General features: G+C 42.2%; 1 protein-coding gene across 20 annotated transcripts in view; it reads left to right on the top strand.

Annotated features, from left to right (window-relative positions):
• MACF1 (microtubule actin crosslinking factor 1) overlaps window positions 1-24396 on the top strand; it is a 338009-nt gene that overhangs the window by 149126 nt on the left and 164487 nt on the right. For 4 of the 20 annotated variants that reach the window (XM_044945215.2, XM_044945213.2, XM_044945214.2 and 1 more), the window contains exon 1: window positions 9111-10259. The exons of 11 other annotated variants lie outside the window; for them this stretch is intronic. In XM_044945215.2, coding sequence (XP_044801150.2) covers window positions 9276-10259 — 984 coding nt within the window. In that variant the 5' untranslated portion in view covers window positions 9111-9275. Of the gene's footprint in view, window positions 1-9110; window positions 10260-24396 lie in introns of those variants that run through there. 5 more of the 20 variants (XM_044945216.2, XM_044945218.2, XM_044945217.2 and 2 more) reach the window with 4 other exon arrangements.

Below are 24396 nucleotides of genomic sequence, written 5' to 3'. Positions count from 1 at the left end.
TTGATAGAGGTTTAAAGAATCAGGAAGATATGGGAAAGGACGATGGAACACAGCCTGTACTCAATAACTGGCAGCAATTATTGGTAGTAGCCTATTATAATTATTAGTGAAACTTACAACTTTATGGACTTTTGACCTAGCCTGTTGTACTCTGCTGTTACTGATTTTACTGAAAGATATAAACAGGTTTGCCCTAGTCTGTCGGCTGATGCATACTGGCTACCTGCTTTTCTCTGTTCACTATTTCAGCATAGCTGAATTTTGTCTTCTTATGGAGAGAAGTTATGTTGCCAGAGTATTTTCCCAGATGCAACTAATTGCTTTTCTTTGCTGTTCTTGAAGGCTTGGCATTTGCCTATTAATTAGCTAAGTGTTTAGAAGTGTGGGGAAAGATTCCCTGCTTACAAAGCTTTTGGTTAACTGATAAAGGATCATATAGAACCTCCATGTAGAGGTCTTGCTGTAGATAGGAAGTGATGTGTCTCTTGCTAGTTATCTATCATTGTGATTTTCTAGTCTTTCATTGTTGAGCTAACTGTTCTGTGCTAGCTGTTCTCATCAAGAGTGCGTGGTATATAAAGCCAAATAGAAATGCAGAGAAGAACTATCAAATATTAGGGGATCAGTAAAATAGTCATTCAAAAAACTAGATCATGGCATCCTATCCCATCACTTACAGGCAAACAGATGGGGGAAAAATGGGAACAGTGACAGACTTTATTTTCTTGGGCTCCAAAATCACTGCAGATGATGACTGCAACCATGAAATTAAAAGATGCTTGCTCCTTGGAAGAAAAGCAGAGACATCGCTTTGCCAACAAAGGCCCATATAATCAAAGCTGTGGTTTTTCCAGTAGTCATGTATGGATGTGAGACTTGGACCATAAAGAAACCTGAACACTGGAGAATTGATGCTTTCGAACTGCGGTGCTGGAGAAGACTCTTGAGAATCCCTTAGACAGCAAGGAGAGCAAATCAGTCAATCCTAAAGGAAATCAAGCCTGAATATTCATTGGAAGGACTGGTACTGAAGCTAAAGCGCCAATATTTTGGCCACCTGATGCAAAGAGCTAACTCGTTGGAAGAGACCCTGATGCTGGGAAAGATTAAGGGCACAAGGAGAAGGGGATGACAGAGAATGAGATGGTTGAATGGCATCACAGACCCAATGAACATGAGTTTGAGCAAACTCCTGGTTATAGTGAAGGAGAGGGAAGCCTGGCGTACTGCAGTCCATGGGGTTGCAAAAAGTCAGACGTGATTGAACAACAAGAAACAATAGTCATTATAGCCAATCTCTGTTATTGGTGTTAATGAAATAGATTAATGATGGAGATACATAGGTGGTGGTTGTCATTTCCAGGGAGTATGCAATTGAAGGAGAGGCCGATTCCAGAGTAGAAATTTGCTACTGCTGATGGGACTGGTAACTTTATAGAGATTAATTATTTCCATTTTAACACCTACTAAAAAGATACACACTAAATGGGAAATAAATGGTTGACGTTTAAAAAAATTTTAATTTGAGTTTTTAATTAATGAAAATTTTAATTACCCAGAGAAGTACAGAAAAGTATATAACAGATCTTTATGTGTATAGTCACCTTCAGAATTAAACAGATATTAATAGTTTATATTTGCTTCAGATTTTTTTCCTTTCTCTTTAAAAAAAGAACATTTCAGATACAGGAATTTTCTTGTTCCTCCATCCCCCAGGTAAATACTGTCCTGAAGTTGAAGTGTATCATTCTTGTATATGCTTTTGTACTTTTATGACAGATGAATGCCTTTTTTTTTTTTAAATATCAGACACATCGTATCTTCTATATATCCTTTTTTTCTGTTTTTTTTTTTTTTTTTTTTTAACCACGTTTTTGGGGTATATTCGTGTTGATAAAGGAGGACCTGATTTGCTTATTTTAACTACTTATGCATTGTCTATTATTTGAGTGAAGCCCCCTGCAGCTGTGTAACAGCTATTATTAACAGCTATTATTATTTGCAGTAAATTACGTATTTGTATGAAGGAGACATTCATTGCTGCAGTAAACATCTGTCCTTATGCATATGGGAAAGTGAGTTTTGTGGCTACATACCTGTTGGTGGGCTGCATGCCTTCATCTTTTTTCTGTACACTTTGTTTTGCCAGTAGCTTCCAGAAGCCTCCTGTGACTCACAGGGTGGCGTGACACCTACTGCTGTCTAATGTGGTTGGCTGTTTTCTGGATCCCTGCCCTAGGATACAAGCTTAAGTATGGAGGGATTTCATCTCTTGTTTTCCTCTTTGCCTTGATTAGAGTAGGCATTCAATAAATACTCATTAAATGAATGGATATTGTATGAAGTTGATCGTCTCAAAGCTGTGGGGTAGGTAGACCAGATGGCTAGACTGTGACGTCTGTTTTCCTGTGCCCATTGTTCCAAGGAGGAAGCTGAAACACAGAGACCAACTGACTCTTTGAGGTTACATATGCAGATACTAATAGTAGAATTTCTTATCTCTTGGTTTTGTCCAAGCCTGTTTTACGGTACCTGTTAGGATTTATGGTTTTCCTAGAAGATAAGTTCTTGAAAAATCAGAATCTGACAAAATTAGCTTTCCAACTTTCAAGTGTTTATTAAATACTAGTATATGTTTAGCACTTGGAAATTTTAAAAGTCTGGGAGGTCAGGTCAAGAGTGGTCTTAGCCAGGCAGATTCAGGGTTTACATTTTTTTATTCTTTATGACACTTAGTGCTTGGCATATAGATGAGGCATTTTTTCTTATTTGTGGAATGAATGAATGAGCTCTGGAGTCTTTCATGCCCCCTGTCTCTATAGGAGACCTGTGGGCAGTAAACAATTATCTAGTAAAAGCCATAGGAGAAGACGTGAAAAACAGCAGGACATCAGAAGCCTGCTTTCCCTGAAGGCAGCCGCGCATGTGCTAAGAGCTCAGGTTTGATGAGAGGATGGTCCAGGGGGCTGTCCTTGTGTTCAGAGTTAACTTACTCGGGGCAGTAGGGGAGGCAGAGGCCATGTGGAGAAAAGCAGGCACCTGAACTTTGGACTTTGGAACACAGCTATTTTCCTCAGAGCCTCGTCAAGAAAAAGAGCGTATCAGGGCCCAGGCGGTGGTGGGGTGCCTCATACCTCTGAGCTTCAGTAATAAATGGGGAGAACAGGGATTTACTATAGGCCAGGCATGGAGCCACACACTTTATAGACAGCATCCCGTGAACCCTCTCTTAACCCCATTAAGTGGGTGGTAGTGTCCACCTTTTACCCGTAAGGAGATTGAATCACTTTGCCAGTTACTTAGCTACTAAACCTGCCTGCTAATGCAAGAGAGGTAAGAGATGCTGGTTCAATCCCTGGGTTGGGAACATCCCCTAGAGAAGGAAATGGCAACCCACTCCAGTATTCATGCCTGGAGAACCCCATGGACAGAGGAGCCTGGCAGGCTACAGTCCATGGGGTCACAAAGAGTCGGACATGACTGAAGTGACTTAGCACTACCTTGCTGAACTCTCTGCTCCTTTCCTAGACCAGTTTTCCTCTGGAGTAGAAGGAAATGAAAGCCTGATTTGTCCAACATGTTCAGAAGTTCAAGGAGGAAAAGGCTCCTAGACGTTGTCTGCTCGACTTAACCCGCAGTAGCAGTCACAGTCAGAGGCCGTTTCTTGCCCCAAGTTGATCGTTTTTAGGAATTGGATTTGCTTGTATTTCGGGAACAGAACAAGACCCAGAAGAACAAGACCCATCAGAACAAGGCCCAGTTTCCCCCTCAGTCAGTCTCTTCCATCAGGAAGCTTCCATAAGCCTCTTATCCTTCTCCATCAGAGGACAGACAGAATGAAAACCACAATCACAGAAAACTGACCATTCTGATCACATGGACCACAGCCTTGCCTAACTCAATGAAACTATGAGCAATGCCATCCGTGTAGGGCCAGCCAAGACGGACGGGTCATGGTGGAGAGTTCTGACAAAATATGGTCCCCTGGAGAAGGGAATGGCAAATCACTTCAGTATTCTTGCCATGAGAACCCCCTGAACAGTATGAAAAGGCAAAAAGATAAGACACTGAAAGATGAACTCCCCAGGGTGGTAGGTGCCCAATATGCTACTGCAGATCAGTGGAGAAATAACCAGAAAGAATGAAGAGACGGAGCCAAAGCAAAAACAAAACCCAGTTGTGGATGTGACTGGTGATGGAAGCAAAGTCCGATGCTATAAAGAGCAGTATTGCATAGGAACCTGGAATGTTAGGTCCATGAATCAAGGCAAATTGAAAGTAGTCAAACAGGAGATGGCAAGAGTGAACATCGACGATTTAGGAATCAGCGGACTAAAACGGACTTGAATGGGTGAATTTAACTCAGATGACCATTATATCTACTACTGTGGGCAAGAATCCCTTAGAAGAAATAGAGTAGCTATCATAGTCAACAAATGAGTCCGAAATGCAGTATTTGGATGCAATCTCAAAAACGACAGAATGATCTCTGTTCGTTTCCAAGGCAAACCATCCAATATCACAATAATCCAAGTCTATGCACCGACCAGTAATGCTGAAGAAGCTGAAGTTGAATGGTTCTATGAAGACCTACAAGACCTTCTAGAACTAACACCCAAAAAAGATGTCCTTTTCATTATAGGGGACTGGAATGCAAAAGTGGAAGTCAAGAAATACCTGGAATAACAGGCAAATTTGGCCTTGGAGTACAGAATGAGGCAGGGTAAAGGCTAATAGAGTTTTGCCAAGGGAACCCACTGGTCATAACAAACACCCTCTTCTAACAACACAAGAGAAGACTCTACACATGGACATCACCAGATGGTCAATACCAAAATCAGACTGATTATGTTCTTTGCAGCTGAAGATGGAGAAGCTCTAGACAATCAGCAAAAACACAACTGGGAGCTGACTGTGGCTCAGATCATGAACTCCTTATTGCCAAATTCAGACTTAAGTTGCAGAAAGTAGGGAAAACCACTAGACCATTCAGGTATGACCTAAATCACATCCCTTACCATTATACAGCGAGAGTGACAAATAGATTCAAGGGATTAGATCTGATAGAGTGCCTGAAGAACCGTGGATGGAGGTTCGTGACACTGTACAGGAGACAGGGATCAAGACCATCCCCAAGAAAAAGAAATGTAAAAAGGTAAAATGGTTGTCTGAGGAGCCCTTACAAATGGCTGTGAAAAGAAGAAAAGTGAAAGGCAAAGGAGAAAAGGAAACATATACCCATTTGAATGCAGAGTTCTAAAGAATAGCAAGGAGAAATAAGAAAGCCTTCCTCAGTGATCAATGCAAAGAAATAGAGGAAAACAATAGAATGGGAAAGACTAGAGATCTCTTCAAGAAAATTAGAGATACCAAGGGAACATTTCATGCAAAGATGGGCTCAATAAAGGACAGAAATGGTACAAACCTAACAGAAGCAGAAGATATTAAAAAGAGGTAGGAAGAATACACAGAAGAGGTATACAAAAAAGATCTTCACAACCCAGATAATCACGATGGTGTGATCACTGACCTAGAGCCAGACATCCTGGAATGTAAGTCAAGTGGGCCTTAGGAAGCATCCCTATGAACAAAGGTAGTGGAGGTGATGGAATTCCAGTTGAGCTATTTCAAATCCTAAAAGATGATGCTGTGAAAGTGCATCATATGCCAGCAAATCAGGAAAACTCAATATGCCAGCAAATCAGGAAAACTCAGCAGTGGCCACAGGACTGGAAAAGGTCAGTTTTCATTCGAATCCAATGAAATGAAATGCCAATGAATGCTCAAATTACCACACAATTGCGCTCATCTCACACGCTAGCAAAGTAATGGTCAAAATTCTCCAAGCCAGGCTTCAACAGTATGTGAACCGTGAACTTCCAGATGTTCAAGCTGGGTTTAGAAAAGGCAGAACAACCAGAGATCAAATTGCCAACATCCGTTGGATCATCAAAAAAGTGAGAGAGTTCCAGAAAAACATCTACTTCTGTTTTATGGACTGTGCCAAAGCCTTTGACTGTGTGGATCACAAGAAACTGGAAAATTCTTAAAGAGATGGGAATACCAGACTACCTGACCTGCCTCCTGAAAAATCTGTCTGCAGGTCTAGAAGTAACAGTTAGAACTGGACATGGAACAACAGACTGGTTCCAAATAGGGAAAGGAGTACGTCAAAGCTGTATATTGTCACCCTGCTTATTTAACTTCTATGCAGAGTACATCATGAGAAGTACTGGACTGGATGAAGCACAAGCTGCATTCAAGGTTGCCCAGAGAAATATCAGTAACCTCAGATATGCAGATGCCACCACACTTATGGCGGAAAGCGAAGAACTAAAGAGCCTCTTGATGAAAGTGAAAGAGGAGAGTGAAAAAGTTGGCTTCAGTTCAGTTCAGTTGCTCGGTTGTGTCCGACTCTTTGCGACCCCATGAATTGCAGCACGCCAGGCCTCCCTGTCCATTACCAACTCCCGGAGTTCACTCAGACTCATGTCCATCGAGTCAGTGATGCCATTGGCTTAAAACAGCATTCAGAAAACTAAGATCATGGCATCTAGTCCCATTGCTTCATGGCAAATAGATGAGGAAACAGTGGAAACAGTGACAGACTTTATTGTTTCGGGCTCCTAAATCACTGCAGATGGTGACTGCAGCTGTGAAATTAGAAGACGCTTACTCCTTGGAAGAAAAGTTATGACCAACCTAGACAGCATATTAAAAAGCAGAGACTTTACCAACAAAGGTCCGTCTAGTCAAAGCTATGGTTTTTCCAGTAGTCATATGTGGATGTGAGAGTTGGACTGTAAAGAAAGCTGAGCACCGAAGAATTGATGCTTTTGTACTGTGGCGTGGGAAGACTTTGAGAGTCCCTTGGACTACAAGGAGATCCAACCAGTCCATCCTAATGGAAATTAGACCTGAATATTCATTGGAAGGACTGATGATGAAGCTAAAACTCCAATACTTCGGCCACCTGATGCGAAGAACTGACTCATTTGAAAAGACCCTGATGCTGGCAAAGATTGAGGGCAGGAGGAGAAAGGGACGACAGAGGAAGAGATGGTTGGATGGCATCACTGACTTAATGGACATGAGTTTGAGTATACTCCTGGAGTTAGTGATGGATAGGGAGGCCTGGTGTGCTGCAGGCCATGGTGTCACAGAGTTGGACCTGACTGAGTGACTGAACTATACTGAACAGGAACAAAATTTAAGCTTGGGCCTTGGGGTGTGCATCTGTGAAGTCCCTTAGTTCCAGCACTCTTCATTGAAGGAGTGAAGGTCTGGTGCCTGCCTGGAGGGTGATATTGTTATGTCAGAGTTTTTGCTGATTAGGTGATTTCCTGGAGTCTGACTGAGTTTCTCTCCCCTGACCAATTTCTCTCCTGGTCCTGTTTCTTGCTGTGGTTTATCATGGTCATAAGATGGTGCTGCAACTTCGCAGTCGGCCTTGGGAAAGGCCTAGGGGAGAAGGGAGAAAGAATACCTCCCGCAGAGGTCAGGCACTCTGGCATGAATCCGGTGTCAAGCACAGTGTAGGAGCTGTGACTTCAGGGCTTCTCATGCTTTCCTTCGTGATGGGCATTTTTCAGGTCTCCGGGAGAGGTGGGTAGGCTTACTTAGAGCCAGGCCAGCTGTTTCTCTCTGCATAATGGTCTGGATCCTACTGGTATAGAATAAATAACTTCAACTGGGAGAAAACACGTGTAGCCTCTGTCCTTCCACTCCATTTGGAGCCCTTTGGACTGTGCTGTTATCTCATCTGTCACATGTATACTTAAAAAAAAAAAGAGGCGGGCAAACCCCACTGGCACAACAGGGTAGTTTTTGAATCCAACTTTTCAGCCTTTAATTCAGACTTCCTGCCCTGCTGCAATTTGAGTAAAAACCATCTGGGCCTCATTTTAGCAACTTCCTTTCTCACTCCCAAATAGCAAGAGTTATCTTTTCATTTGAGTTCTTGGTCTTTGTGAGTCTAGTTGCCAATTCAAAACAGTGGAGTATCTAACTGTTTTACTTAACTGGATACAGACTTGCATCCCCGCTGCAAGTAGAAAGCAATGTAACTCGGGCTTCAAGTTCAAAGTCTTCAACAGGCGTCCATGTTCTGACTGTAGCCTTGAGCAAATAAATCCATTTTCCTTGAGCCTAAGTTTCTGTACCTGTAAAGTGTAAAATGATAGTTTTGACTTCATTTGGTTACTGTGGGAATTGAATGAGATAATCCATGGCTTAGCACAGGGCGTGGTACATGACAAAATGCTAAAACTGCATTAGCTGTCCGCAGCAGCAGCAGCAGTAATCACTGTTGAACGGTCATGTCAAGTATTGTTCAGCAGAAACACTGCTTCTCTGTTGTGTTTGTAAGTGGTATCCTTTTTACCCAGCATCCTTAATACTGTACTCAAAACTGATTTCCGATTGTTCCCCGTGTGTGTCATCGGCCAGCAGAATTAACAGATGTCTGTCTTTCTCTCTCTCTGAAAAGGAGGGAAAGAAATGCTGCAAAAGTCTAGATCTTTAAAGCGTGTGTTTCTTTTTGTAACCATGAAGATTAGGCTCTGGTTTCCAGGTTATCATTTTATTGTTTCTTGACCTGAAAAATTTGAGAATATGTTAATCCTGTTAGATATTTGCTTTTGGACATGTCAGTGCAGCTGTTGAAATCTAGCTCCCTTCACAGTTTGGGGGCCATAGTCCTCGGCCCTGGTTCTTCCCGGCCCTGGTTCCTCTCGGCCCTTCCCTTCCTGGTTGGTACCAGCGGCTGGTTCGCTTTCCCCCTTTCTCCTCCTCCTTCCTTCACGTTACCTTCTCCCAGGGCTTCTCTTCTTTCCCCCTCCCTTTTCCATTTACTCTTACATTCCCTCCCTCCTTCCCGCCCTCCCTAATTCCTCCCCTCCCCTGGTTTCTAGCTCCTTTTTGCTTTCTGTTTGTGTTTCTGAGGGCCGTGCTCCAATTACCTCATATTTGGAGAGAGGAAGCTGTAGCCAATCCGGTTTCTGTCTGCTTTTAGGTCAAGTGATTTCTGAACTGCAGTGAGATGCTTTGAATTTGTCTTGTTGCAGCTCTGAGCCTGTAAGATGGCTGTCTGAATCGGCAGCGGCTGGAAGAGACAGAGAGAGAGGCGGGGAGGGAGGCAGGAAGAATTGGAGGGGTTGCCGGCGTAGTGCATGTTTTTAAATGTACATCTAATCCGATGAAGCCGAGGTTGGGATTTCTCTGGGATCCCAGGACTGGCTTAGCTGCGTTTTTGCAGAGATTAGTAGAGGAAAGCAATGGGAAATTCGCTGGGCTGCGTTAAGGAGCCGAAAGATTCAATAGCCGTTCCCGAGAAGGCTCCCATATCTCCTAAGAAAAGGGTTCGGTTCAAAAGGAAGTGGAAGGGGAAGAAAACCCCTACTCCAGCAGCACCCTGTGAGGAAGAACCCTTGCAGGGAACTGGAGCCCTCGAAGAGACCGGAACCCTGACGAAGTTAACAGTGAGTCTCCAGAAGGGGGAAGGAGTGGGAGGGGCCGAGCCACCACCACCCCCGAACGTGTTACTGCCCAGGGACTTGGCCCCCAGCGCAGGGGTGGGAGCCCAGGGCATGATCGTTCAGGTGAAGGAGAGGTTCCAGGGCGAGATCCAGACCGCTCAGCTTTTGTTGGAGAATGAGTCATCAGTTGCCGGAGGGGTCTGGGATTCCCTGGAAGAGGGGACGACTGTCATCGCTCACCTGCTCGATAACCCCGCAGAAAGGAACTGCGAGAAGTCAGTGAGCCAACTGGTGGAATTTCCTAGGACAGCCTCCTGCAGCAGCAGGGCCGTGCTGCTGCCTTTGCACAGGGGGACTGCAGTGGAGAAAGGAGCTGCTCCGCTAGGAATCAGGAGCAGCGCTTCCCCCAGGACAGACCACCCCGCCGACACAGACAGTCTTTCTGCCGGCTGGAGTGTTGGCGGAGGAACTAAGGGCATCTTAAGTGCCCCTCAGACAGGTCCCTGGACTGTGGAACATTCCGCTCCTTCATCACTGCCAGACCAGCTGAGAGGCCAGAGCTGCACAGAGCCTGCCCGTGTGGGTCGAGTGCCCCCCCAGGTGCCCAGACTGCCTACTTCTCAGAGTGACGTATCCATCAGTGGCCCGACTCTGAGCATCTTGCCATCCTCCTCCGGCTATGGCAGCGATGGGCCCCACTTACGTGGAATCCAGCCTAAAGACCTGGAGCCTGAAAAGAGCTCCACGTCCTTCTCAGAAGAGGATGGCACCCTTTCTTTGGAGGCAAGCCACGCCCCCTCATGGGGTCTAGAGTTGACGGGTGGGCATGCTTAAGGGATAGTCAAACGGCGGTTTGCATTACTGGCCTCAAACTTACAGAAGTGGAGCGCGGCGAGCGGTGAGGAGCGCGATGCTGCTTCTTACGCTTTACCTGTCAGTTGGATACCGGGAGTTAGCCACTGCTACGCTCAGCAAGCAGAATCTATTTCAGGTCTGCCCCTTGATGCCTGAAACCAGCTTCTTGTCTCTGGGGACTCCCTGACTGGGTAATCATGCCGCATAATTGCTCCAGCTATCTGGTGGGGTTATCTCTCAAGGTGCAGGGCTAGGTAATACTTCACTCTCAGCAGGTCTGTTTATCAGCTTCCCTGCTGTAGGAAGTTGTAGTGTACAGCGAGGTGACGGGGAGGCTGGCTGACTCTTTGAAGTGAGGTGGAAGGGGTCAGGGGGAGGCCCTGTCTTCGGTGTGAGTGTGACTGCTCTTCTCCCTGGAGAATGGTGTCCTTCCTGGAGCTGATGTAATCTTTCCCCTGAGGGGACGCTGCTAATGACAACACCCATTCCCGAGGGGAAGCGGCTAGTCCTCCACTGGTTCCTAATTCCAGCACTGGAGGAGAGGGACATAGATTTATCTGGAGATTAGTCCAGAGCTTGAGGGGCCAGGTAGAGAGGCTTAGAGCAGTCTGAAGGTTCAAGGCTAGAAACAGTCTGTTTTCTGATCAGACTTGTTTATGTCCCTAACATGTTTTTGTTTGTGAGATACGTATTCAGACGTAAGTGGAGGTGGTGGTAGTGATAGGTGGTGGGTGCTGTGAATGTTGTTAGGAGTCAAGGAGCAGGTGAGAATTTAAGAGCTCTGAACACGAGAGGAGGGAAAACCCCAGGTGGTACAGGGTTTGGTCTGGCACATATGGGGTGAATGTGTAGGTGGCTGAAGTTATAATCATCAGTGACTGAAGAACTTTTGTTGGCATATCGGTCTCTGCAGCAGAAGAAAAAAACTTTAGGGGGCCGGAGGTAGAAGATGGAGCAGGGCATTTTCCATGTTGGGCTGTGGTCAGCTGCCCAGGTGCCTCCAGAGCAGACAGGGTCCCACCTACTGCTGCCCTGCTTCTCACCAACAGCAGGACGCTGGGGAGAGATGCAAATTTAAGGTGACCTGTGATTAAAATGCCTGTTTGGGTGATGAATTTCCCCCATGGATAGGCCCATTTCAGTGCCCTTTGTTATTATAGAGTTTGGACAGTTGGAGGAAACAGTTGGAGAACAGTTGGAGGAAAAAATGGTCATTGAAAAATATTTATTACATGGTTGGGCAAGAGGCATCCTTGGGCTTTTCATATAAAAATGTGTGTGTGTGTGTGTGTGTGTGTATTAAGGTGGGGAGGGAGGCAGTGAGGCTGCTGGGGTGGGGTGTATCTGAGTTTCATTGGATAAGAGGGAACGTCAAAGTCAGCTTTTACCTTGGTGCAGAACGGATGTAGAGTAATTGCAGCAGAACCAGTGGCTGAACGGATCACTCTTTTGATATTCCTGAAGTTGTAGAGGCATCGTGATGATTTAGGATACATGCTTAGAATTAAGAGTGAGGTTTTCAGAAAGTTTGGAATATAAAATGTGAAGGAGCTCACATTTAGTGGAAGTCAGTTCAAGATAATGTCCCGTAGGTGACTGTGGTACTTTTGGAGCAGGAAGGCTCTGGACAACTCTGTGAGGAGCCTCCAAGAAGAGATTGGTAGAAGAAACCTCTGGACCATGGTCTATAGTTTGACCAAATCAACAGCAGTTTGGTTCTTGGGCTGTTCAGTATGAGAATCGTATTGGTGTGTGGTGCTTTCTGGGCAGTGAAGCTCTACATCCTGTCCCAGCTTCCCCGAGAGCAGACACGACCAGACTACACAGTTAGGGCCTAGGAAGAAAAACCAGGTGACCTGGAGTCAGCTCAGAAGTCTGACACGTCTTTGAGGTTCTGTGTCCATCTGGTGATGCAGGGACCACAAACTGTATGACCATCCTGTATGACAGATAAGAAGTGACTTCTCAAGATAAGTGTCCCTTATCCCTTAAGGATGAAGGTCCTTAAGTTGACAGGGGCCTGAAACCCTCCTTGGTCTCTGAAGGTCTTATCTTCAGGGAGCTGTGCCCTGCCTGGTAGGCTGCTCACAAGGCCTGGGGACAGCGACAGCCAGAGAGGCAGGGGAGCGTGTTCTGACACTGCAGATCTCCTGGGAAATGCAGGTTGAGCCTCAGGGTGAGAGCGTCTGACTGGAATGTGAGGTCCCTGGGAGGATGCAGGGGTCAGGAGAGCAGCTGCTGCTGGTCACACACCAGCTCCTTCCTAAAGAGGGAACAGCAGGCACTCCAACAGAGTTGATTTTTTGTTTGTTGGTTGGTTCTTGTTTTGTTTTGTCTTTAACATGTCAGGGTGGGAAACAGCAAACTTTGTGCTCCGGAGTGGTGTCTGCCCTTGACATAACTCAGGCCACATTGCCTCTCCTGTTGATGCCCCAGGGCATGGTGATGGGAGAGGGGCCAGACTGTGCCGGCACAGAAACTTGGCAGCGGGTTTGTTTCTTTTCAGGACGGAGAGAAATGGGAACTGATTCTGATTCCTGCTGAGTGCCGGCTTTGGGTAATAGAAGACAAATGGTCTGCTTTTCTGTTCACCTGGTAGAGCTGATTCTTCTCTTGACAGGAAACAGTTAACAATGGAAATACGATGACAGCAGCCAGGGGACAAAAATGGTTTTCAGAATGATAAGTAGACTTGGATTTGGAGCTGGGTGGGATCGAGTTAACAGCAGTTGTACTTTGATGTCAGACAAAGGCCTTCGCTGGTCCAGTCCATCTCTCAGGAGGACTCCCTGCTCCCAGCTGCCATCGATAGCTGTAATACCTGGCTTAATGGAACAAGGAAAATTGTTGAAAATCCCTTTCTTTTCTCTCTTGGCTCCACCACCAGTCTCCTGGCCATGGTTAGTGGATTCTGTCAAATGAAGAATTTGGCCAAATACCATTGCCCTTGCCACAAACCCTTAGATTTCGGGTGAATAGTCAGAAAACACTGGGGCTAGACATGATGAGAAAGAAATCAGTTGGTATATTATTTTCTGGGCTAAGCCTTTTCAGTTATAAGTATCCTTTTCACATCTCTCCTCTTTAATTATAGGGAAAGTTGTTTTTACTAATACTGGCTTTGTATTACAAGAAAAAAGCAAAATTAACCAGATGATACTATTGGAGGAATGTAGCAGTTAAAGTTATAGTTAGGCCTTTATTTAAGAAAGGAATTTTTTTTCTTTTAAAAAGTTTTACTTAATTAAAAATACTACCAAAGAATAATCATTATTTTTCAGGTATAACAATGGTGTTGTGGCTATGTTAAAAAAAAAAAAAAGAATCTTTAGAGACACATACTGAAGTGGTTTTAGAGGAAATGAGAGTGTGGAATTTGCTTTATGATAATAGGGGAGGAGTGAAGTGGGTGGAGTGTAGATGAAGCAAGATTAGCTATGAGTTGATATGGTTGGAACTGGGTGATTGGTACATAGGAATTTACAATATCATTCTTTTTTTATATATATTTGGTATTTTCCAATTCAAATGGAACATTTTTTTCTGAGTTTTGATTTTTTTTTTCACTGTCCTTTTCACTAATTTATTTTGGAAAATTATTTTTGTCAAATTATGTTATTTATATTAACATGTAATGAGTTTATTATCTTTTAAAAAAAAATATCATCCCACACACCTCTGGGAATCACCAATTTCTTCTCTGTATCTATAAACCTTTTTTCTTTTTTTAAAGCTTTCCATGTGTAAGGAGGATTATACAGTATTGTCTTTCTCTGTCTGATTTATTTCACTTAGCATAATACCCTCGAGATCCAAAGATGATGTTGCAAATGACAGGATTTCATTCTTTTTAATGGCTGAGTGATATTCCATTGAGTATATCTGCCACAATTCCTTTATCTGTTCATCCATTGATGGACATTTCAGTTGTTTCCAAATCTTAGTTATTGTAAATAAAGCTGCAGTGAAGGTCCATGTATTTTTTCAAGTTATTATTTTCATTTTCTTTGGATAAGTACCAGAAGTGATGTTGAGCATCTTTTGATACACCTGTTGACCATCCGTGTGACTTCTTTGGAAAAAAATGTGTATTCTGATCTGCCCATTTTTAAATGGGATTGCTTATGTTTTTGCTGTTGAGTTGTGTAAATTCTTTATGCATTTTGGATGTTAACTTCTTATCAGATGTATGATTAGCAAATATTTCCTCCCATTCAATGGGTTGCCTTTTCATTTTGTTGGTGGTTTCCTTTGCTGTGTAGAAGCTTTTTGTGTGTCTGTTGTTGATGTTTTATGTGTGTTGTTGATTTGCTTTTGGCATCAGATTAAATACATGATTGCCCAAATCTACGTCAAGGAGCTTGCTGCTTGCTTTCTTTCTTTCCTTTTTCTTTTTTTAAACTTCTTATTTTGTATTGGGGTATAGCCGATGAGCAATGTTGTAATAGTTTCAGGCGGACAGGGAAGGGACTCGACTGTATGTGTACAGGTATCCATTCTCCCCCAGACCCCCCTGCCATGCGTTCTGTCACACAGTATTGAGCAGAGCTGCATGTGCCATACAGTGGGTCCCTGTTGGTTATCCATTTTAAATAGCAGCAGAGTAAACATGTCCATCCCAAACTGCCTAACTGTTCCTTCCCACAAGCAACCTTAAGTTTGTTCTCTAAGTCTGTGAGTCTCTGTTTTGTAAATTCATCTGTACCATTTCTTTTTAGAGTCCACATATAAGGGATGACCTTCTCTAGGAGTTTTATGATTTTAGGTCTCATGGTCGTCTTTAATCCACTTTGAGTTAATTTGGAGATATGGTGTAAGATAATGGTTGAATTTTATTCTTTGGTGTGTGGCTGTCGTTTTCCCAACACCATTTATTGAAGAGACTCTCCTTTAACCATTGTGCATTTTTGGCTCCTTTTTTTGTAAATTAATTGACTGCATATGCATGGGTTTGTTTCTGGGTTTTATCTTCTGTTTCATTTATCTATGTGTCTATTTTTATGCCAAATACCATACTGTTTTAATTATTACATCTTTGTAGTTTTGTTGGAAATTGGGGAGCATGATGCCTCCAGCTTTGTTCTTTTCTCCAGATTGCTTTGGTTAATCAGTGTGTGTGTGTGTGTGTGTGTGTGTGTGTGTGTGTGCATTTCCATACACATTTTAGGATTATTTGTTCTAATTGAAAAATGCCATTGGAATTTTTATAGAGATTGTTTTGAATTTGTAAGTTGCTTTGAGTAGTATGGACATTCTAACAGTATTGATTCTTACAGTTTGTGAGCACAGAATTTCTTTCCATTTATTTGTGTTGAAATTTATTTCATTTATGTCTTACAGTTTTCAATATACAGGTCTTTCACCTTCTTGGTTGAATTTATTCCTAGATATTTTATTCTTTTTGATACAGTTGTAAATGGGATTGTTTTCTTAATTCTCTTTCTGATTGTTACTAGTGTATAAAAATGCAACAGATTTTTATATATTGATTTTGTATTCTGCAAATTACTGAATTTGTTTATTCCAATAGTTTTTGATGTCTTTAGGAGTCCTTAGGGTTTTCTATATATAATATCCTGTCATCTGCAAATTGTGGCACTTTGATGTCTTCCTTTCCAATTTGGATGCCTTTTATTTCTTTTCCTTGCCTAATAGCTCTGGCTAGGACTTTCAGCATTATGTTGAATAAAGTGGTGAGAGTAGACATCCTTGTCTTGTTCCTGATCTTAGAGGAAGGGCTTTCATCTTTTCATCGTCAAGTATAATGTTAGCTCTGGCTAACATTATAGTGAAATACCTTTCCTCTATACCTGCTTTGTTGAGAATTTTTATCATAAATGTTGAATTTTGTCAAGTGATTTTTATGCATCTGTTGAGATGATATGACTTTTGTTCTTTTGTTAATGTGTGGTATATAACATTGACTGATTTATGGATGTTGAACTATCCTTGCATACCTGGAATAAATCCTACTTGATCATGGTATAGGATCCTTTTAATGTATTGTTGAATTTGATTTGCTAATACTATTTTGAGGATTTTTGGATCTCTTCGTCAGGGATGTTAGCCTGTAATTTTCTTTTCTTGTGTTGCTTTTGTCTAGTTTTGTTAGCAAGGTAATGCTAGCCTCATAAAATGAGTTTAGAGGAGTTCCCACCTCTTCTATTTTTGAAAGAAATTTAAGTATTGGTGTTAATTCTTCTTTGAATGTTTGATAGAGTCTATCATTGAAGCTGTCCTGGACTTTTGTTTGTTGAGAGATTTTTGATTACTGATTCATTCTCCTTAATATTAATCAGTCTGTTCAGATTTTTCATTTCATCTTGATTCAGTCTTGTTAGGTTGTATATTTCTAGGAATTCATCCATATCTTCTAGGTTGTCCAACTTGTTGGTGTATAATTTTTCATAGTAGTTTCTTAAAATCCTTTGTATTTCTATGGCATCAGTTGTAACATCTCTTTCATTTCTGATTTTATTTGTGTACTGTTTTTCTTGGTGAATCTAGCTGAAGTCTTGCCAATTTTATTAATCTTTTCAAAGAACCATTTCTTAGTTTTGTTTTTCTTCTCTACTGTTAGGAAAAATAATGGTGGAATTATTATACAGTGCATGGAGCTTCCCTGGTGGCTCAGCTGGTAAAGAACCTGCCTGCCAATGCAGGAGATTCAAGAGATGTGGGTTCAATCCCTGGGTCTGGAAAATCCCCTGGAGAAGTAAATGACAACCCACTCCAGTATTCTTACCTGAAAAATTCCATGGATAGAGAAGCCTGGCAGGCTACAGTCCATGGAGTTGCAAAGTGTTGGACACGACTGAGCACGCACGCATGCACACACACACACACATTATGTAGTGCATATGATGAAAAAAGACTAATGTCCAGAATATTTGAAGTGTAGTGTAAGTGAGGCGGTTAAGAGTATGGAGCCAGGTTGGCTGAGTTTGAATTCTAGCGCCACTACTTACTAGCAGTGTACCTCAGGGCAAGTTACTGAATATCTCTGTGGCACAACTTCCTTATTTGTAAACTGAGGATAAGAATAGTATATACTTTTCAGGGTTGTTGTGAGAATTGTAAGAGTTAATGCAAGTAAAACACAATGAAAGTGAAACTGTTAGTTACTCAGTCATCAGTTATTGATGTTATTTAAATAATTTCTATAAATAAATAAGAAAAAGGTAAACATGCTAGTAGAAAAAATAGGGGAAACCCAGGAGTAAGCAATTCACAAAAAGAAGAAGAAGAAAAAACCCAAATGCCTCATACACAGGATTCTTTCTCACTAGTATTCAAAGATATAAAACTCAAAATAACAACAGAATGCTATTTTATACCCATGAGACTGGCAGAAAATAAAAAGTTTGAAAATGCATAGTGTAGGCAAAGATGCAGAATGATGGAAAAAACACTTTACAGCCTTGTTGATAGAAGTATAAATTGGTGTTGTTATTTGGACAGTAGTTTGGTGATATTTAGGAGAATTAAAAAATGCCCATATTCTGTGATCTAGGATTTCCATTCTAATTATAGTCCCTGAAAAGTCTTCCATGACTCTGAATTTGAATATTGAAAGGAGAGCTCACGTGATCTTTACCTAATTCTCCCATTGGTAATAAACACAGCTGCCATAAGATCTCCCTAGCGAGGCATTTGTAATGAATTACTACCTTGTACCCTCACCTGTTTCTTGAATGAAAAGTTTTCAAAGTCTGATGCCTTCACTGTAGTGGGATAAAGTCAGCTAGAAACTTCAAGACTCATGCTGCTGCTGCTGCTGCTGCTAAGTCGCTTCAGTCGTGTCCGACTCCGTGCAACCCCATAGACGGCAGCCAATCAGGCTCCCCCGTCCCTGGGATTCTCCAGGCAAGAACACTGGAGTGGGTTGCCATTTCCTTCTCCAATGCATGAAAGTGAAAAGTCAAAGTGAAGTCGCTGACTCGTGTCCAACTCTTCTCGACCCCATGGACTGCAGCCCACCAGGCTTCTCCGTCCATGGGATTTTCCAGGCAAGAGTACTGGAGTGGGGTGCCATTGGCACATGAATCAAGTATTATTATTAGCTCATTACATCTAGTTCATTCCCTGAGACTTACATAGACTTATAAAGTTCACATTCCTCAGCCTGGTATTCCAACCCCTCCATAATCTGTCTAATCTTTTCTCCTGTAATAATTCCCAAGTAGAACTTTCATGTCTTAACAGGTCGACCTCTTAACCGTCTACCACTATTTCTGTTCCAGCTTCTAATCTTTGTTTGTATCTACGTTCTACATAGAATTCTTTTCTTCATTTTTTTTTGTTTGTTTGTTTCTATAACATCCTTCAAGGATGCATTTAAATCACATTTCTTTAAGAAGTATTTTTATCACTCTGAAGTGAAGTATAAGTCACTCAGTCGTGTCCCACTCTTTGCGACCCCATGGTCTATACAGTCCATGGAATTCTCCAGGCCAGAATACTGGAGTGGGTTGCCATTTCCTTCTTCAGTACTCTAGCCCATACTAATTATTAATTATGCTGAGAACTTCTATTGAATATTACTATTTACTATATTTTTTAAAAGAAATATTTATTTATTTGCTGGGTCTTAGTGCAGCACACAGAGAAGGCAATGGCACCCCACTCCAGTACTCTTGCCTGGAAAATCCCATGGACTGAGGAGCCTGGTAGGCTGCAGTCCATGAGGTCGCTAAGAGTCGGACACGACTGAGCTACTTCACTTTGACTTTTCACTTCCATGCATTGGAGAAGGAAATGGCAACCCACTCCAGTGTTCTTGCCTGGAGAATCCCAGGGACGGGGGAGCCTGGTGGGCTGCCGTCTCTGGGGTCGCACAGAGTCGGACACGACTGGAGCAACTTAGCAGCAGCAGTGCAGCACATGTGGAGAAGGAAATGGAACCCACTCACTCCAGTATTCTTGCCTGGAGAATCCCATGGACAGAGGAGCCTGGCAGGCTATAGTCCACGGGGTCACAAAGAGTTGGACATGACTGAAGCGACTTAGCATGTACACAGGCATTACGGCACGTGGGATCTTCATTATTCATTGCAGCATACAGGATCTTTAGATATAGCATGTGGACTCTTAGTTGCAGCATCTGGGATCTAGTTCCCTGACCAGGGATTGAACCCAGGTCCCCTACATTGGGAGTGTGGCATTTTAACCACTGACCAACAGGGAAGTCTATATTTACTATATTATTGTTCCTCTTTTGGGGCCTTGCTGCTGCTGCTGCTAAGTCGCTTCAGTCGTGTCCGACTCTGTGCAACCCCATAGACGGCAGCCCACCAGGCTCCCCGGTCCCGGGGATTCCCCAGGCAAGAACACTGGAGTGGGTTGCCATTTCCTTCTCCAATGCATGAAAGTGAAAAGTCAAAGTGAACTTGCTCAGTCGTGTCCGACCCTTAGCATCTCCATGGACTGCAGCCTACCAGGTTCCTCCATCCATGGGATTTTCCAGGCAAGAGTACTGGAGTGGGGTGCCATTGCCTTCTCCGTTTTGGGGCCTTAAATTATGTGAAACTCTTTCCCGTGATTTTACCACATATGCCTAAATACAAGGTAAAGTTTTTTCCTTCAAATTTAGCCTTCAAAAAAAGAGGGGGGCGGATTCTCTTTGTATTGGATTTTTTAAAATAAAGTCTTTCTTGTTATTGGGCTCCCAGTGAAATTATAGTCAGTTCATGAAAAAGGATTAATGAATCTGCTAATTCATTGGATACCAGTTTTTGTAGAGATCAACTAACAAAATTGGTTCAACAAAAAGAGTAACTGAGGAAATTCTCTGGCAGTCCAGTGATTAGGACTCTGTGCTTCCAATCAGGGGGCCTGGTTTTGATCCCTGGTTGGGAAACTAAGATCTTGCAAGCCACATGGCCACAAAGAAGAAAAGAGTAACCGAAAATCTAAGAAAGTTTTAGCTATTGTTCTTGAGAATATAACCTAAGTTGAAGTGTTTAATGTAGCAATTGTGTTTAATCATATTTTTAAAAACTTTATTTTTTAAAATTAAAAGCATTTTTTTTTTTAGCCATGCTGCACAGTGCATGGGATCTTAGTTCCCCAATCAGGGATCAAATAGCACCTCCTGCAGTGGGAGTGGAATCTTAACCACTGGACCATGAGGGACGTCCTGAAAATTTTCAAAACATCACCCACATCACTTATAAAAGAACACACACACAGCAAGTGATCACATTATGGAAATCATAAATAGCAATAGAATGAATGGGAAAAAAACACTATTACACAATTGCATTCTTGTGGCTGGGGATGAAATTTACAAGGACAGCGTGGATTCAGACAAGTGCTGCTGTATCTCAGAAATCTTAGAAAGGAATGTAGATGATGTTTTCTTGAAAATGCACCCAAATAGTAGCTTTATTATTTTTTGAAGTACCTTTATGTATGAATAAGACTGTGTAAGGATGCCTGTGAAGACTCTGAATAACATGATTTTATGAAATGTAAAGGTAAAAATAAGCATGAATACTAGATGCATTAGAAATGCTGCTCATTTTTAAACTTGAATGTAGTTCATTTACATTGTTGTGTTGGTTTCTGGTATATAGTAAAGTGACTCATATATATCTTCTTTTTTTACTTTCTTTTCCATTATGGTTTATTACAAAATATTAAATATAGTTCCTTATGTTATATGGTAGAACCTTGTTTGTCTATTTTGTATACAGTTGCTTGTATCTGCTAATCCCAAGCTCCTAATTTGTCCCCTCCTTCCGCTTTGATAACTGTAAGTTTGTTTCCTATGTCTGTGAATCTGTTTCTGTTTTGTAAATAAGTGGGTTATTTTAAATATGAGTATATGTGTAAATAAGTTTCTAAAAGTTTATATATTCATGGGGCCACAGAGCTTTCCTTTCTCCAGTTCTCTCTTCCATCTGTCTATTGTCATTTGGGGAGATTTGGGACTGCCTACTGTTTGGAGTAGGCTTATTTTAGCCAGAGATATGGCATGTCTCAACTGAGTTCTTTCAGAGCAAGCATGTCTGGTTTTCAGTTTCCCCTTTTTCATCTGGCTAACTTCTACTCAGATCTTAAATTTCAGCGAAGATGTTGTCTTGTCGCCTCTGTCAAGCTCCTTGGTGCTGCTGGTTTGCGTTACTTGCTTACCTCTGTCACAGCATTGATCTCTCGGCTTGGCGTCGTCTTCCGTACTAAATTGTTTGAGCTTGAGGCCCAAGGTTGTGCTTTTGTCTTGAGATACCAAGAACTTGAACACAGCTCCTAGGACATAATCTTTGCTCAAGAAGTCACAGCAGAATGAGTACATGGTGTTTGACTTTTTTTGTTCTTCTCCCTCCTCCTGACGTATGGTGTCTGCCATAGTGTGAAGCACAGATGAGATGCTGTTCAGTAAATTCTTGTTGATTTGCGTGTGTGTTAGTCTCTCAGTCATGTCCAGCTCTTTGCAACCCCATGGACTGTAGCACGCCAGGCTTCTCTGTCCATGGAATTTTCCAGGTAAGAAAACTGGAAAAGGTTGCCATTTCCTTCTCCAGGGGATCTTCATGACCCAGGGATCAAACCCAGGTCTCCCACATCGCAGGCAGATTCTTTACTGTCTTGTTAGGAGCATATTCAGTTGCTAGACATGCTTCAGAGAAGGAATTAATCAAGCTGTGGGAAGTGTGTGTTGAAAGAGAATTCAGGTAGATGAGCTTAGTCTCTGAGGTGGTAACGAGGCTGTCCCCTTTTCCCAAATGTTCCTTTTAAACATCCAGATGAGGGAGAAAGCTCCCTGGCTCTGAAGCTAGAATTCTTCATTTGGGAGATGAAGGTAAAAGCTTCTACATAGCTCAGAGGACAGCACTGCAATCACATGTGAGCAACACATGAAGAGATGGACAAAAGCCAAATTTAATCACTGAGATGATTACGATGATAATCCCATTTTTCTCATCCAGCTCGCAATCTAGGAAGGCCCTAATCCAAACAGGGTATTTTTCCTTTCCCTGAGGGATCTAAACATTTCCCTGTCTCATTATAGCTGTGTGGAAAATCTGAAGTACAGCTGTTCATTGAACTGTTTCCAATACAATATACAAAGATAGTGATTGTCAGACAGGAGATGCCATCAGAGATACTGACTGTGATATTGTGGATATACAGTATCAGTTGACTAACTGGAATTGCTTTTTAGGGTCAAGAACCCAGATACTCACATTTCATTTTGCTTATTCAAATTCTGTCCCTTTTCATATCAACAAATCTATTTCCTGTTCCCAGCAATATTTTGCTTTGATGTGTATGTGAAACACTACAGTGGAAGAACTGGGCTATGTCAGAGGGGGTGTCATTTAGCTGTTGAAATAAACAGGAATGTTGTGGAGGAGCACTGGCAGGGAAATGGCACTGGTGAGAGGCTGTTTACACTGGACTCTCAGGATGATGGCTTGGGCAACATGATCCATTATTGGGTCCTTAGCTTGTTTGATGATACACTATACATTATTTGCTAAGTAAGTTTGCTGTCAAAAAAGTAATGTGTCTCATGATGCTAGGCAGGTCTTATCCCCAAATATATTTTATTTGTTTATTTTTATTGTTTATTACTGGGCTTCCCTGATGGCTCAGATGGTAAAGAATCTGCCTGCAATGCAGGAAACCCAGATTTGATTCCTGGGACAGAAAGATCCCCTGGAGAAGGATATGGCAACCCACTCTGGTATTCTTACCCAGAGAAAGCCCATGGACAGAGGAGTCTGGCTGGCTACAGTCCGTGGCATCTCAAAGAGTCGGACATGACTGAGTGACTCATATACACATTGTTTATTAACCAAATGATTATTAATTAAGACACTTTAATTTGTCCATTATATGATTAGCACAACACTAGGTGCAATGGGTGATAATACGGAACAGCCCTGATCACTGAGTCTCAGATCTGGAGGTTATTTCTTCCACAGTATCCAGGCTTCTGCTGGGACATATTCTGTGTTAGGGAGCTCTCCTTCCTAGCGGCTGCTGTGATTTTCAGTCGTTCTGATAGTTCAGATGTAGTATCTGCACCTCGGGAAGCCTGCTCTCAGGGAGATATTAGATAATGTGCTGTGCTTAGTCACTCAGTCGTGTCTGACTCTTTGAGACCCCATGGACTGTAGCCCACCAGGCTCCTCTGTCCATGGGGATTCTCGAGACAAGGATATTGGAATGGGTTACCATGTCCTCCTCCAGGGGATCCGCCCAACCCAGGGATTGAACCTAGGTCTCCCGCATTGCAGATGGTTTCTTTATCAGCTGAGCTACCAGGGAAGCGTATATTAGATAATAAAAACATATTAAATAATAGCCAGTGATACAAGATAACATTTAAGTGATGATATAGATTATCAGTGCTGTGGGAGTTAGGCCAGCAATAACTGAAGGAAGACCCCCATTTATTCAAGGAAGAGAGAGGGAACACTTATTTGTTGAATTTAGCCGTTTGTTTGGGCTAGGTACATCACTGTATAATCCTAAAAAGGTAATAGGTGTGATTCCCACTTTACAGATGTCATAAACCGAGGTCCTATTTACAGTTGGTGAAATTGAGATTCAGACCTAGGCCTGTGTGGAATCAAAGGCATGTACTTTTCTCCTCTCTCAAGACTGCCATCTCTAAAGTAGGTCCTGTGCTAGATTTTGGAGGTTTCTTAAAATAACTTTTCTCCTAAATATAAAAATATACATAATGTAGAAAACTTGGGAAATATAAAAATCATCTATAATGCTATCACTTAGATAGAACTATGATTACTAATTTGGTGTATATACATATACATACATGTATCTATCACATTATGCATATATATGACTGTTACTTAACTATATATTTTTAATGTAAAATCACTATTATTATTTATTATTTTGTTTGTATTTTTCTTTTTTGTTTTTTAGTCTTAAAAATTTTTTTCTTTAGTTTATTGGTCGCACCATGTGGCATGCAGGATCTTGGTTCCCTGACCAGGGATCAAACCCATGCCCCCTGCATTGGGAGCTCAGTGTCTTAACCTCTAGACCAACAGGGAAGCCCCCTTCTTTTTCTTTTTACAAAATATGG

This window comes from Bubalus bubalis, chromosome 6 (genome assembly GCF_019923935.1).
Source record: "Bubalus bubalis isolate 160015118507 breed Murrah chromosome 6, NDDB_SH_1, whole genome shotgun sequence".
Lineage (NCBI taxonomy): Eukaryota > Metazoa > Chordata > Mammalia > Artiodactyla > Bovidae > Bubalus > Bubalus bubalis.
This window is presented reverse-complemented; position numbering and strand designations above follow the sequence as displayed.